This window comes from Mesitornis unicolor, unplaced genomic scaffold (assembly GCF_000695765.1).
Source record: "Mesitornis unicolor isolate BGI_N332 unplaced genomic scaffold, ASM69576v1 scaffold4732, whole genome shotgun sequence".
Taxonomy (NCBI): Eukaryota; Metazoa; Chordata; class Aves; order Mesitornithiformes; family Mesitornithidae; genus Mesitornis; species Mesitornis unicolor.
The window spans coordinates 4,405-16,064 of record NW_010169725.1 but is presented as its reverse complement, the minus strand read 5'-3'; the positions used below and the strand labels follow the sequence as shown (position 1 = coordinate 16,064).

Here is an 11,660-nt window from a genome sequence, read left to right as displayed (position 1 = left end):
AAGAATATTGTATTTGTCTTCTTAATAATTTCAGTCACCCATCTCCTTTCTTCCCCAAAATATATTGCCTTTTTTTTTCCATCTTTGGGTTTTTGTACAGAGCTCTATGTTGTTTATATCACTGTGGTACTCCAACCCCCAAACACAGTGATATATTTCATTACAAAAACTGTCTCTTCCTTCTTTTTCACTGCACAGAATATTGGATCATACAGGCAGTCACATGACTTCTCGAGTGGTTTCTGACCCAACATACCACATGAAGAAATATGATATGACTTTCAAAGAAAAATCTAAAATAATACAAAAAAGCATGAAGTGAAAATATGGGGATTACACAACCCCTCTAAAAGGCCTCATGAGGTTAACCTGTATAGAAAGCAGGGGAAAAAAATATCAGTATTTTTAGTGCTATCTCAAATTGTTATGAACATTCTTCTGGGCTACAGGAAGCTGTCTACTTTTTCACCTTGACTTTGGTTTCAGTGCTCAGGAGCATAAAGGATCTATCTCATGTAAGCTCTTACAGTTGGTGTCTGGAGGACATTTGCTGCCCTAGAAAGACTTTATGCTATTTTAAGTAAGATGAGAAAGTAGGCAAAATGATCGTTCTTCATGAGGTAGAGGCACTGTATCCATGGAAGTGGCTATTAAAGAGTAAAGGATTTGTTGCAGATTGATCAAATCCTTCATGGTGATCAATTTTTGCATCATTAGCACCACCTGGACCCTGATGGCAAGAGGACTTAATCTCTGAGACTCTGCAGCTTCAAAAGCCAACTCCTCCCTTTTCTAACAGAGGAAAGGCTGGTTGAGTATGTGTCCATCAGGACGGGAAATGGAGTTCCCATGAAGACAAAGGCTGGGAGCTTGTGATATCTGGCACCAAGCTTGATGACCTTTTTGATGACCTAAGGATCTTGAACTCCACCATTTCATGGTCAGTGCAGCCAAGGCTGCCCTTGAACTTCACATTGCTCACCAGCCTCTCCTTGCTGGTGAGGACAAGGTCCAGGATGGCACCCCTTCTCATGGGTTCCTCTACCCCTTGGTGGAGGGAGTTGTCATCTATGCATTCGAGGAACCTCTTTGATCATTGGTGCCCCGCTGTGTTGTCCTTCCAGCAGGTGTCAGGGTGATTGAAAGCCCCCATGAGGACCAGGGCTTGTGAACATGAAGCTGCTGCTATCTGTTTATAGAGGGCCTCATCCATTCGGTCTTCCTGAACAGGTGGCCTGTAGCACACCCTCACTATGATGTCTCCTTCTCCTGCCTACCCTTTAACCCTGAACCATAAGCTCTTTGTGAGCTCCTCACCTTGCCCCAGGTGGAGCTCCATGGACTCCAACTGGTCCTTAATGTAGAGAGCAACACCCCCTCCCTCTCTTTCTCTTCTGCCTGTCTTTCCTAAGAAGTTTATATCCCTCTATTCCTATGCTCCAGTCAGAAGAGACATCCCATCATGTCTCAGAGATGCCAATCACGTTGCAGCCTTGTAGGCCCACGTACGTCTGTAACTCTTCTTGCTTATTTCGCATGCTCCATGTGTTAGTGTACAGGCATTTAAGTTGCTCCCCCCCTTGAAGATAACTTACTGACTGGGAATCCCTTGTCCTGCACTTCAGGTACTCTTGTTGTGGCTTTGATCCTACTCCAGGCCTGGAGCATCTCTTCCTTTCACTGGCATCAAAGTAGGATGGACTGTTGATCCCCTCCCCCTGCAACTCTAGTTTAAAGCCCTCTTGACTAAATTGGAAAGCCTATGACCAAACAAGCTCTTCCTCTTCTCAGAAAGGTGGACCCCATCAGCCCCCAGAAGACCTCTGGGCCTACTCAGAACAAAATGGGAAATGTACCAGAGATGGAAAAGTGGAACATCACCTGTTGGAAGTTACAAAGGCATTACCAGGGCATGCAGGGATGCAGTAAAAGTAAAAAGTAAAAGCTCAGCTTGAACTGAAATTGGCCAGAGATGTCAGAAACTTCAATAAAGGATTCTTCAGATATATTAACAGCAATCAGAAACAGAAGGAGAATATTCTCCACTGCTGAACGGGAGAGGTGAACTAGTAACCAACAACGCTTAAAAGGCAGAGGTCCTCAACACCTTCTTCACCGCTGTCTTTAACAGCGCTGCTGGGTCCCAGGCCACGGAAACAAATATCCATATTGAAGCAGACACAAACCCACCATCAGTGAAGGAAGAGCTGGTATGTCAACTATTACAGAAGCTTGACCCATATAAATCGATGGGCCCAGATGCCATCCAACCAAAGGTGCTAAGAGAGCTGGCTGATGTTGTTGCGAGGCTGCTCTCCATAATCTTTGAGAAGTCATGGAGATTGGGAGACGTGCCCGACAACTGGAAGAAGGCTAATGTCACCCCTATATACCAGAAGGGTTCCAAGGAGAACCCAGGTAATTATAGGTCCATTAGCCTCACATCGATCCCTGGGAAGATTATGGAGCAAATCCTCCTGTGTCGTATCACCAGTAGAACACGTGATTGGAAAAAGGCAACATGGATTCACCAGGGGCAGATCATGTTTAACAAATCTGATTGCTTTCTATGACGGAGTGACCCGTTTGGTTGATGTGGGGTGAGCGGTGGACTTTGTCTACTTGGACTTCTCCAGGGCTTTCAACATGGTCCTCCACAGCCTCCTCCTTGAAAAGCTGACAGACTACAACGTAGATAAGTGGTCTGTGCGGTGGCTGGGGAACTGGCTGTTGGGCTGTCTCCAGAGGGTGGTAGTGAATGGTTCATTCTCTAACCAGCTACCAGTCACAAGTGGAGTCCCTCAGGGATCAATATTGGGCCTGACACTATTTAGTATCTACATTAGTGATATTGGAATCAGAAGCTCCTTGATGAAGTTTGCTGATGACACCAAAATGAGTGGGGTAACTGACACTCCAGAACAGAGAGCCACCCTCCAGGAAGACCTGGACAGACTGGAAGAGTGGGCTAGCAGGAACTGTAAGAAGTTCAACATGGACAAATGTAAGCTCTTGCAACTGGGAATACATAATCCAAGAATACAGCTGAGACTGGGTTCCACCTGGCCAGAGAGCAGCACTGTGGAAAGGGACCCTGGGGTCTTGGTGGATGACAAGCTCCACATGAGTGAACAGTGTGCTGCAGCTGTAAAGAAAGCCAACAGGATGCTGGGTTGCATAAAAAGGGCATCACCAGAAGAGACAAAGAAGTCATTATCCCGCTCTACTCAACACTGGTCAGACCACACCTTGAGTACTGTGTCCAATTTTGGTCACCGCTATACAAAAAAGATGCAGACAGGTTGGAAGGGGTCCAGAGAAGGGCCACAAGGATGATCAGAGGATTGGAAGAGCTGACGTACAAAGAAAGGCTGAGCAAATTGGATCTGTTCAGCCTTGGGAAGAGAAGGCTTAGGGAGGACCTTATCACCATGTAACAGTACATAAAGGGTGGCTACCAAGAAGATGGAGACTACCTTTTCACAAGGAGTCACATGGAAAAGATGAGGGGGATAGGACACAAGTTGCTTCTGGAGAGATTCCGATTGAACTCCAGAAGAAATTTTTTTACCATGAGATAAATCAGACATTGGAATAATCTCCCAGGGGAAGTGGTAAATTCTCCTACATCAGTCAGTTTTAAGAGTCAGCTTGATAGGATGATGACTCATCTCATTTAAACTATACTTTTACCTCGAGAGGGTGGACTGGATGATCCTTGTGGTCCCTTCCAACCTGGTATTCTATGATTCTATTGTACCTCCAAGTGAGTCCTGTGGCTTACATAGCCAAAGCCCTGGCCCTGACACCACTCCCTTAACCATTTATTGATTTTCCCTATCCGATCTGCCCTTTCAAACCTCTTCCCTTTGACTGGGAGGATTGATTAAAATATTACCTGTGCTCCCGAGCCCTTCACCACTGTTACAAGTAGTCCCTCTTGATGGTCTTCAGATTACTTGCAGCTGTGTCACTCGTGCCCACGTGAAACAGCAGCAGTGGGTAGTAATCAGTGGGATGTACAAGGTCTGGCACCCTATCTGTAACATGCCTGATGTGGGCCCAGCAAGCAGCAGGCTTCTCTTGACAGGGGGTCAGGATGGCAAATGGGTGTACTCTTCAGCGGAGCGTTGTTGACTACTATGACCAGACACGTTTTCTTGGTGGTACTATTTGCTAGGGGGTCTAGGAAAGCTTATCTGTTAGGGTGGTCTAGGAAAGCTGCTTGATTTGCAGAGGTTAGTTAGCTCCTTCAAGCTCAAGGATGGTTCATCTTGGCAAAGCCGTAAATCAAGTAAAGGTGACAGAAGGCCAAAATTATGAACAAGGGACTCCTGAAGAAACTTACAAATGGTAAATACAAAGAAACCACACATGATTCAAAGACTTTGTTTTGATGTCCCGTAGCTGGAGATTACTAGTGGGAGGTATTATTTCTAGTCTTCTGTTCCTATTCTTGTTCTTCATGCTTCTGGCCACTGTTTGATACGAAGTTAAAAGGATCTTTGTTCTTACCAAAGAAACGTGAACAATCTTACCTCCTCTGTGCTCTGAGACAAAGAGAAGAACATAATGGTAAGCTTAAATGGAAACATCTAAATATAGTAGATTAATCCCCAGTTGCTCGACTTGAGCTGACAATCAGATGTATAAAATGCCATGCTTGCAAGATCCAAGATCTGATGTGGAATGTTGGGGTATCTGGTCTTGCATAGAAAGGTCTGAGTGATTCTGGGAATCAAATCTGTGTCTGCAGAAAAAGAGACAATGCAGGGCATCATGTTTCCACCTGCAAGAGAAGTCAGTGAGACAATTTTTGTGTAGTGGTTCACTCTTTTTCAACCACTGTGGTACGTAGTTCACACAGTGGTTGAAAGCTCTATAAAAACATTTACTTTTTTCAGTGCCAGGTGATGTCTCCTCTTTCATGTCCTTTGAAGAGCTGGATTTTACTTTCCTCTTCCTCTACACTGTTCTACTTTTGAACAATCTAATACTGTTCCAGAGAGGTTACTATACACTAAACATAACATTAGCAACATTACTTTTTTTGGCAGATAGGGTAGTAGTAATTTCTCACTAAAGTATTATCTATAATTGTCAAAAAGGAATACTGTTCCTTTTCAGTTGTTAGAGCTGTTCTTACTTAAAGGACCTGATTACTGGTCTTTTAATAAACATCAAGAGTTAGGGGGAAATACTTCAAAGAATATGTGGTGACCAACTGCCCCGGTCTTATTAGTTTTCAATTTGGTTTCATTCTGCATTTCCTAACTTGTTCTGGACCTTCAAGTATTTATGTTCTCAAGGCCTATTTTCATGCCAAATAAAAAATTAGTTCATGTTTATGAATTGTTCAAAAGTTATTTTGATTTACCTGTTAGTGGTTTAATGGACTCTATTTGCCTTGATGTGCTACAGTTGCTTATTTACTCAGGTATTTGTTTTTTAGTATTTCTTATTTGAGTGCCATTTTTATAAGGGTCTTTGGAGTTTTTCCTGATTATATGCACCATTTTTTCTCAGTTTGTTTGATCTTGTGAACTAGATTATTTGACCACTGAGTTGGCTATGCTTTGGACTTCTGATTTATTTATATGTGCCTTCAGTTGAGTTTGAAGTCAGAGAACATTCAGTTATGGTTGACTAAAGTCAGCTTTTAACTTGATTTTTTTCTTACTGTAATGATTTTTATTAATAGTTACCTGGAATTACAAAGCAGTTTCTGAATCCTGGAATACAGTTCTAAGACACAAAAGGAAATAGAATTATCTCATCCTGTTCACAAATCTGCAAGGTTCCACACTGTATTACTCAATATATTTATTTACATTATTGTTACCACCAAGTACAAAGGTGTAATTCTCATTTTTAATCACTGTTTTTAATACCAGTACTGCTATATTTTCCATTGTTAACATGGATTTATTCATCTGCTGTTCCCTTTACTGTGTTTAATTGTTTTGTCTTTCTTAGGGCCTCACTTCTTCAGGAAAGCGGTCAAGTTTGCTTATGTGATACTTTCAATGCCTTGAACTGTTGGCAGGACAAAGAGAACAAGTTCTAAATACCTCCTGTGACAGGCCTGGGTACATACAGATGCCTGTCCTACACCCTTCACTTGCTGCCAAATCTTCCCAGAGCAGCAAGACTGCACCCTGCCTATCACTGAGATCTCAGATGCAGTTAAACATCCTTTTTCCATTTGGGTGCCCACAGAAACACACTTGTATTCACAGCCTCTGCAAGCCACACAGTTGGATTTGTTCAGTTTAGAAGTTGAGTTCTGTTGGTTTTTTTTTTCTCTGTACCAGTATTTCCTTTCCAGAAAATTGCAGGAGGCACTGCAATACTGCCAGTGATGTGTTAGAGAGAATGTTTAGGCTGTTTTCTGAGAGGTGATGCTGAAGACCTCTCCTTGAGTTCTGCTTCAGAGGAAGTGAGAAGAGAGGGATTCCCCCTTTCCTCTAGAAAAGTGTCTAGGCAGAGGATGATATGTTTTGGAGGGGAACTAGCAGGTGGTTTGCATATGCATGGCTATTTGAATTCCTTCAGCCCTTGCTGAAAGGTCTACCTTGCTTCTTTCCAGAAGAAACTATCCTGGTCCTTCCAGCATAATTCCTCTTGATCCCCCAAAACTTTCCATTCATATTTTAACACAATTTCCTTTTTTTGGGAACAGCTCACTCTGAGCCTAGCTCCCAGCATATCCACCTTATTTCATCACACATTTATGAGAGGCTGTGTCCTTGGCTTCTATTGGCAAGAAGATGATTAGGGGACTGAATAAAGGCTGAGAGAGCTGGATCTGTTTAGCATGGAGGAGACTGAGGGGGAATCTTATTACTGCTTATAAACATCTAAAGGGCAGGTGTGAGGAGGATGGGACCAGATTTTCGCGGTTATGCCCAGGACAAGGTGCAAATGTCATAAACTACAACACAGGATGTTCAACTTAAACATAAGGAAAAAACTCTTTACTGTAAGGGTATTAGAGCACTGGAATAGGCTGCACTGGAGTCTCCTTCTGTGGAGGCATTCAAAACCCACCTGGATGTGTTCCTGTGTGGTCTTCTCTAGGTGATCCTGCTATACCAGGGAGGTTGGACTAGACTATCTTTTGAGGTCCCTTGCAACCCCTACCATTCTGTGATTCTATGATACAAACACACTTCCCTTCAATGCCTTTTACTGCAAGCACGCCAAAGGTCTGTTTCTTGCACCTGCCATTGTATGACACCAACATCTGGTTAGCAGCTGCTACAGAGAAATGCTGAGAAGTTGGTATTCTCTATCAGTTGTTTTTTTGTCTAATCTGCTGCAGAGCTGCTCCAGGGTGAGCCTAGCACCACAGTAATACACTGCTTCATCTCCTTGATTTGCTGCCTGGATCTGCAGTGTGATTCTGTTCTGGGAGCTCTCCACTGATCCCTTAAAGCGACCCTCAAAACCTTCTCCATAGATGTCACCCTCCCGGTAAATCCAGTCCAGAGTGCCACGTGGCCCCTGTCGGTACCAGTACATGTAGTATTTTCCCATATTGTCTCCACTCATGCTGCACTGGAAGGTGACTCCATGACCATCTCGCACAGCCAGTTCCCTGGTGTGTTGCTCCAAAGCCACCTGGCCTGTGACTGCTGCAGAGAGCGAGAACAAACCATCATCACTTCACGATTCAGCACAGGTAAGGCCAAGGCTGGTGGGGACATTGCAATGGCACTGGACCAGTGGGAGGACTAAATCATTCTCTTTGAACCCAGCTGACAAAGGTGGGCAGAGGAATAGAGCTGGTAGCAGGAATCAGAGCTCACAAGGAAGGAAACATCACATTCCCCTCCTCACTTCCTCCTGGCAGACGAGGAACTTTTTATGATTTTCCCATTAGGAGCAGGAACATTTTGCACCATGGGGGAGAAATCCCTTTGTCTTTGCCAAACTGGCGTGGTGAGACACCCACTCTCTTGTCCCTGAAACTGCTCTGCAAGCACAGAGGAGGGACAAGGACCTGTGACAGGCAAGTGGGACTTGAGCCCTACGCTGCCATTTTTAACGTGGTCTTTGCAAGATGGGCTGCAGTGCCCACAAGCAGAGTGCCGGTCCTAGTGCAAATCCCCAAGATGGAGTAGCAGGTAGGCGCCTTGCCTGTCCCCACCTTGCATAGGAGGCTAGGCTAGATGGAGGTGCCTCACTCACAGCTAGAAGAGCAGGCGGGCCTTCCCCACTGTGCTCTGCAGGGATGGGTGGGGAAAAAAAGCTGGCGAGCAGGTCAGGCTGCAAGCGGTCAGCATGGCTCCACAGAGCTGTGCAGAGCACAGGGGCATACTCAGTTCCTGAGAGTCATCACCCCTTTCTTCCACTTACCTATAATGTGCAAAATCCCCACACACGTGGCAGTCCACATGGCCAGGCCTACTTGGTCTCGCCTCTCTCCAGCTTCTCTCTGCCTGCAGAACAGCTCTGCCCACATCTTCCCTGTCTGTACCTCTGTCACTCTACTCAGTCCTAGTCCCTCCCTCAGTCTACGACAGCAGTGAAAGTGAGAGGTGGGGCTGCAGGAGCAGAAGTTGATGCTGCTGGTTCACTCCTGGGTGTGTCTCACCCTACAGAGTTCAATAACAGAAGGTTCATTTGCCAGGAAAAGCTCTGTTGGGCAAAAGGTGATGCATTGCTCTAGAGCCACACTGACCTTTCCCTGAAAAAGGAGAGCTAGGGGTTTGTAGATCTTAAGATCTGGCCCTGAGGATGGAAAGCTGTTCTCCCAGGGGGCCCCTGTCCTTTGCTGTTGCTGAGCTGCTGCTTAAGGATAGGACGGACCTCCCTGAGCCCAGCCCCACTTGTTGACAGAGCACCCCTAAGCAGACATGCTCCCCATCCCGCTCCCTCCACTCTGGCCCTACACTCTACTGTTCCACTCGGTCCCTCATGCTGATACTTCTCCACCTGTCTCTTCCCATCAAAGCCCTCCCAGACCCCCTAGGCAGCAAAGGCAGTAAAGGGCAGGTGAGATCCAGAATATGCTTGGTGCTGAAGGTGTGGAGTAGATGTGTAGGTTCAAGCCCCCTAGCTTGTCCCCCAAAACTCATATGCACAGGACTCAGCATTGACCAGGCTGTTGGGGCTCCTCAGCAAAGCAGGGACACTCCCTTTTCCATGCTCAGACTACACAGCAGGAACCTAGAGCTCCCCCTAGGACATTTGCAGTTACAGGATGAGACACCTACTAAGCCCTGACACAGGGTCACTGTCTTAATGGGTACCACCATTGTGGGGAACACTGCCCATTCCATAGACTGCCTGAATCCTTCCCCTTACCTCTCTTTTCACAGTTACTCCAACATGGCTCCTTGGGGAAAGAATCCAGGACAGGCATGCGAAGGGGAGTTGCAGGGGGTAGAGGAGGCTTAACTGGAGGCTTAAGGCTGGGAAAAGAAACAGAGGAAGGCCAGGCCAAGGTGGCCTAAAGTGCACTGGGACACTTGGAGCTGCCCCAGCATAGCAGACTTCTTGGGTTCCTTACAGCACCCAAACCATGGAAGAATGAAATATTGTTCTTTCTTAGGGCACCCTCCATATTCTTGCTGGGGTTCCCCTACAAAATTCCATGCTGGCTCTTAGTGTACACACATGAGCATATATGCAGACAGAGTCAACACTAATATCACAACAAAGAGATCATTCATCATGTCCAGGGAAAAGACACACTGCAGCTCAGGTCCTGCTGTTGCACTACTCTGGAGCTCCCTGAACGACATAAAGTTTTGAAACTCAATTAATCTCTGGCTTTCCATATTGAAATTTTTGTTCTTTTTTGCTTGCTGTGAGTCTTCCTAAAAACAATTTCCCTGTTGCTTTCTACCTGTGTGAGACATAGAGAAGTATAGAAGAACGTTAACATCATGCTTGTGGGTTTGTACATGCTTGTGGGATGCTGCTGCTGCTGCAGCAGCACCTTTGTGCTTGTTTCTGGGAAAAGTCAACCCAGACCAGTCTTGAGAAACTTTCTTGCAGGCAACCACAGAAGAACTGGCTGGATTTAAGCCCCCTCCTTCCAGTTCTGCTCTGGTCCTGCCTACGTTTCAAGCACTGTGCCCTTTGCCAGCTTTCTTGTGCTGCAGAAATAGGTGGCTGTGTCTGCAGCTGCTGGTGAGAGCACTTCCAGTGACAGCTGGTTCCTGGACATGTCTGCAGAGCTGGTAACTTGGGTCTGGAAGGATGGAGCAATGTGCTGGAGTCCAGTGAAAGGATACTGCAGCACTATATGCTGCAGCTCTCTGCCAGGAGTCTGACGGATCCAGTCCCAAGCGTAGCTGCTGTCGCTGATGGGTACACCAGAGATGCGGCAGGAAAGCACGAGAGACTCTGAGACCTTCCCTACTTTGGGGCCTGAGGCCTCTGTCTGCACCTGAGAAAGGGCACCTGCAACCCCAGGAGACAAGGATGAACAGGCAGGAACAGCTCAAGCAATCGCTTCATCTATTCCACCACTTCCCTGGGCTTCTTCTTTGATCTCCAGGACCCAGCAGCTGAAAACACACATTCTCTCAAGCTCTTGCTCTTGCTCCTGCTATACTTTCAGATCTGGGAGAGAAGCACAGAATTCCCCGTTCTCACAGTAAACACCCCAATGACCCTCTGTACTTTTCCTGTTTCCTCTGCCTTTCAATGGAGAAAACTCATGGGCTGGACGGAGTGAACGTGAGCTGTGCCTAAAAGCAGACCAGGGCTATTCACACTCCCCACCAGTCTGGTCATGACTGGGCACTCACCCTACTGGGAAATGATGGAAACAGCAAAACTTGTTTCCAAAGGTGAAGCAGTGTGAGAGTGTAAAACAAGAGGGTTTGCATGACACATGGACAGATGGCAAGCAGAAGAGCTTGTTGAGGGACAGAAACAGGTAGTATGCCCCAGTCAATATTAAAATGTCACAGAATCACAGAATGTCAGGAGTTGGAATGGACCTCAAAAGATCACCTAGTCCAACCTCCCTGCCAGAGCAGAATGACCTAGACTAGGTCACACAGGAACACATCCAGGTGGGTTTTGAATGCCTCCAGAGAAGGAGACACCATAACCTCTCTGGGCAGCCTGTTCCAGTGCTCTGTCACCCTCACAGTAAAAAAGTTTTTCCTTATGTTCACCTGGAACCTCCTATGCTCCCGCTTGCACCCATTGCCCCTTGTCCTGTCATTGGACATCACTGATAAATGTGTGACGCAACTTCAATACTCTCTGAGAGCAGCCCTGAACAACTGTGCAAATCACTTCCCTTCCAACTCTGAGGCCCAGGACTGGTACTGTTTGTGTTAAAGCTCAGATGGATTTCCTACCCCCGTGAGAATGGCACAGAAGTAGCGGGCCGAGTCCGAGGGGCGCAGGGCACGCAGGAACAGAGATGACTCAGAACGGGAATTGTCCCGGGACACCTCGGCTCGACCCTCCACTGCTGCTCCGTACTGCTTTGTACTTTCCGAGTAGCTGAGGAAGGACACCCACTCGGGTCTGCCACCGGGTGCCTGACGGTACCACCAAATGCGATAACTCCCGAAGGCGAAGCCGGACCCCCGGCAGGAGAGGAGCACGGAGTCCCCGGGCGCTCGCAGCCCTCCGCCGGTCTCCACCAACCTCAGCTGCGCCCACACCCCTGCGGACAGAGAGCA

The 11,660-nt window shown here is 46.6% G+C and overlaps 1 protein-coding gene across 1 annotated transcript in view; it reads right to left on the bottom strand.

Moving 5' to 3' along the window:
* Positions 1–7,260: 7,260 nt before the first annotated feature.
* Positions 7,261–11,660, bottom strand: part of LOC104536729 — an 8,144-nt gene continuing 3,744 nt past the window's right edge. Inside the window, exons 3-6 of the mRNA XM_010179439.1 lie at positions 11,331–11,644; positions 10,074–10,402; positions 9,313–9,419; positions 7,261–7,637 (exon numbers count right to left, since the gene is read on the bottom strand). Coding sequence (XP_010177741.1) covers positions 7,261–7,637; positions 9,313–9,419; positions 10,074–10,402; positions 11,331–11,644 — 1,127 coding nt within the window. The remainder of the gene's footprint in view (positions 7,638–9,312; positions 9,420–10,073; positions 10,403–11,330; positions 11,645–11,660) is intronic.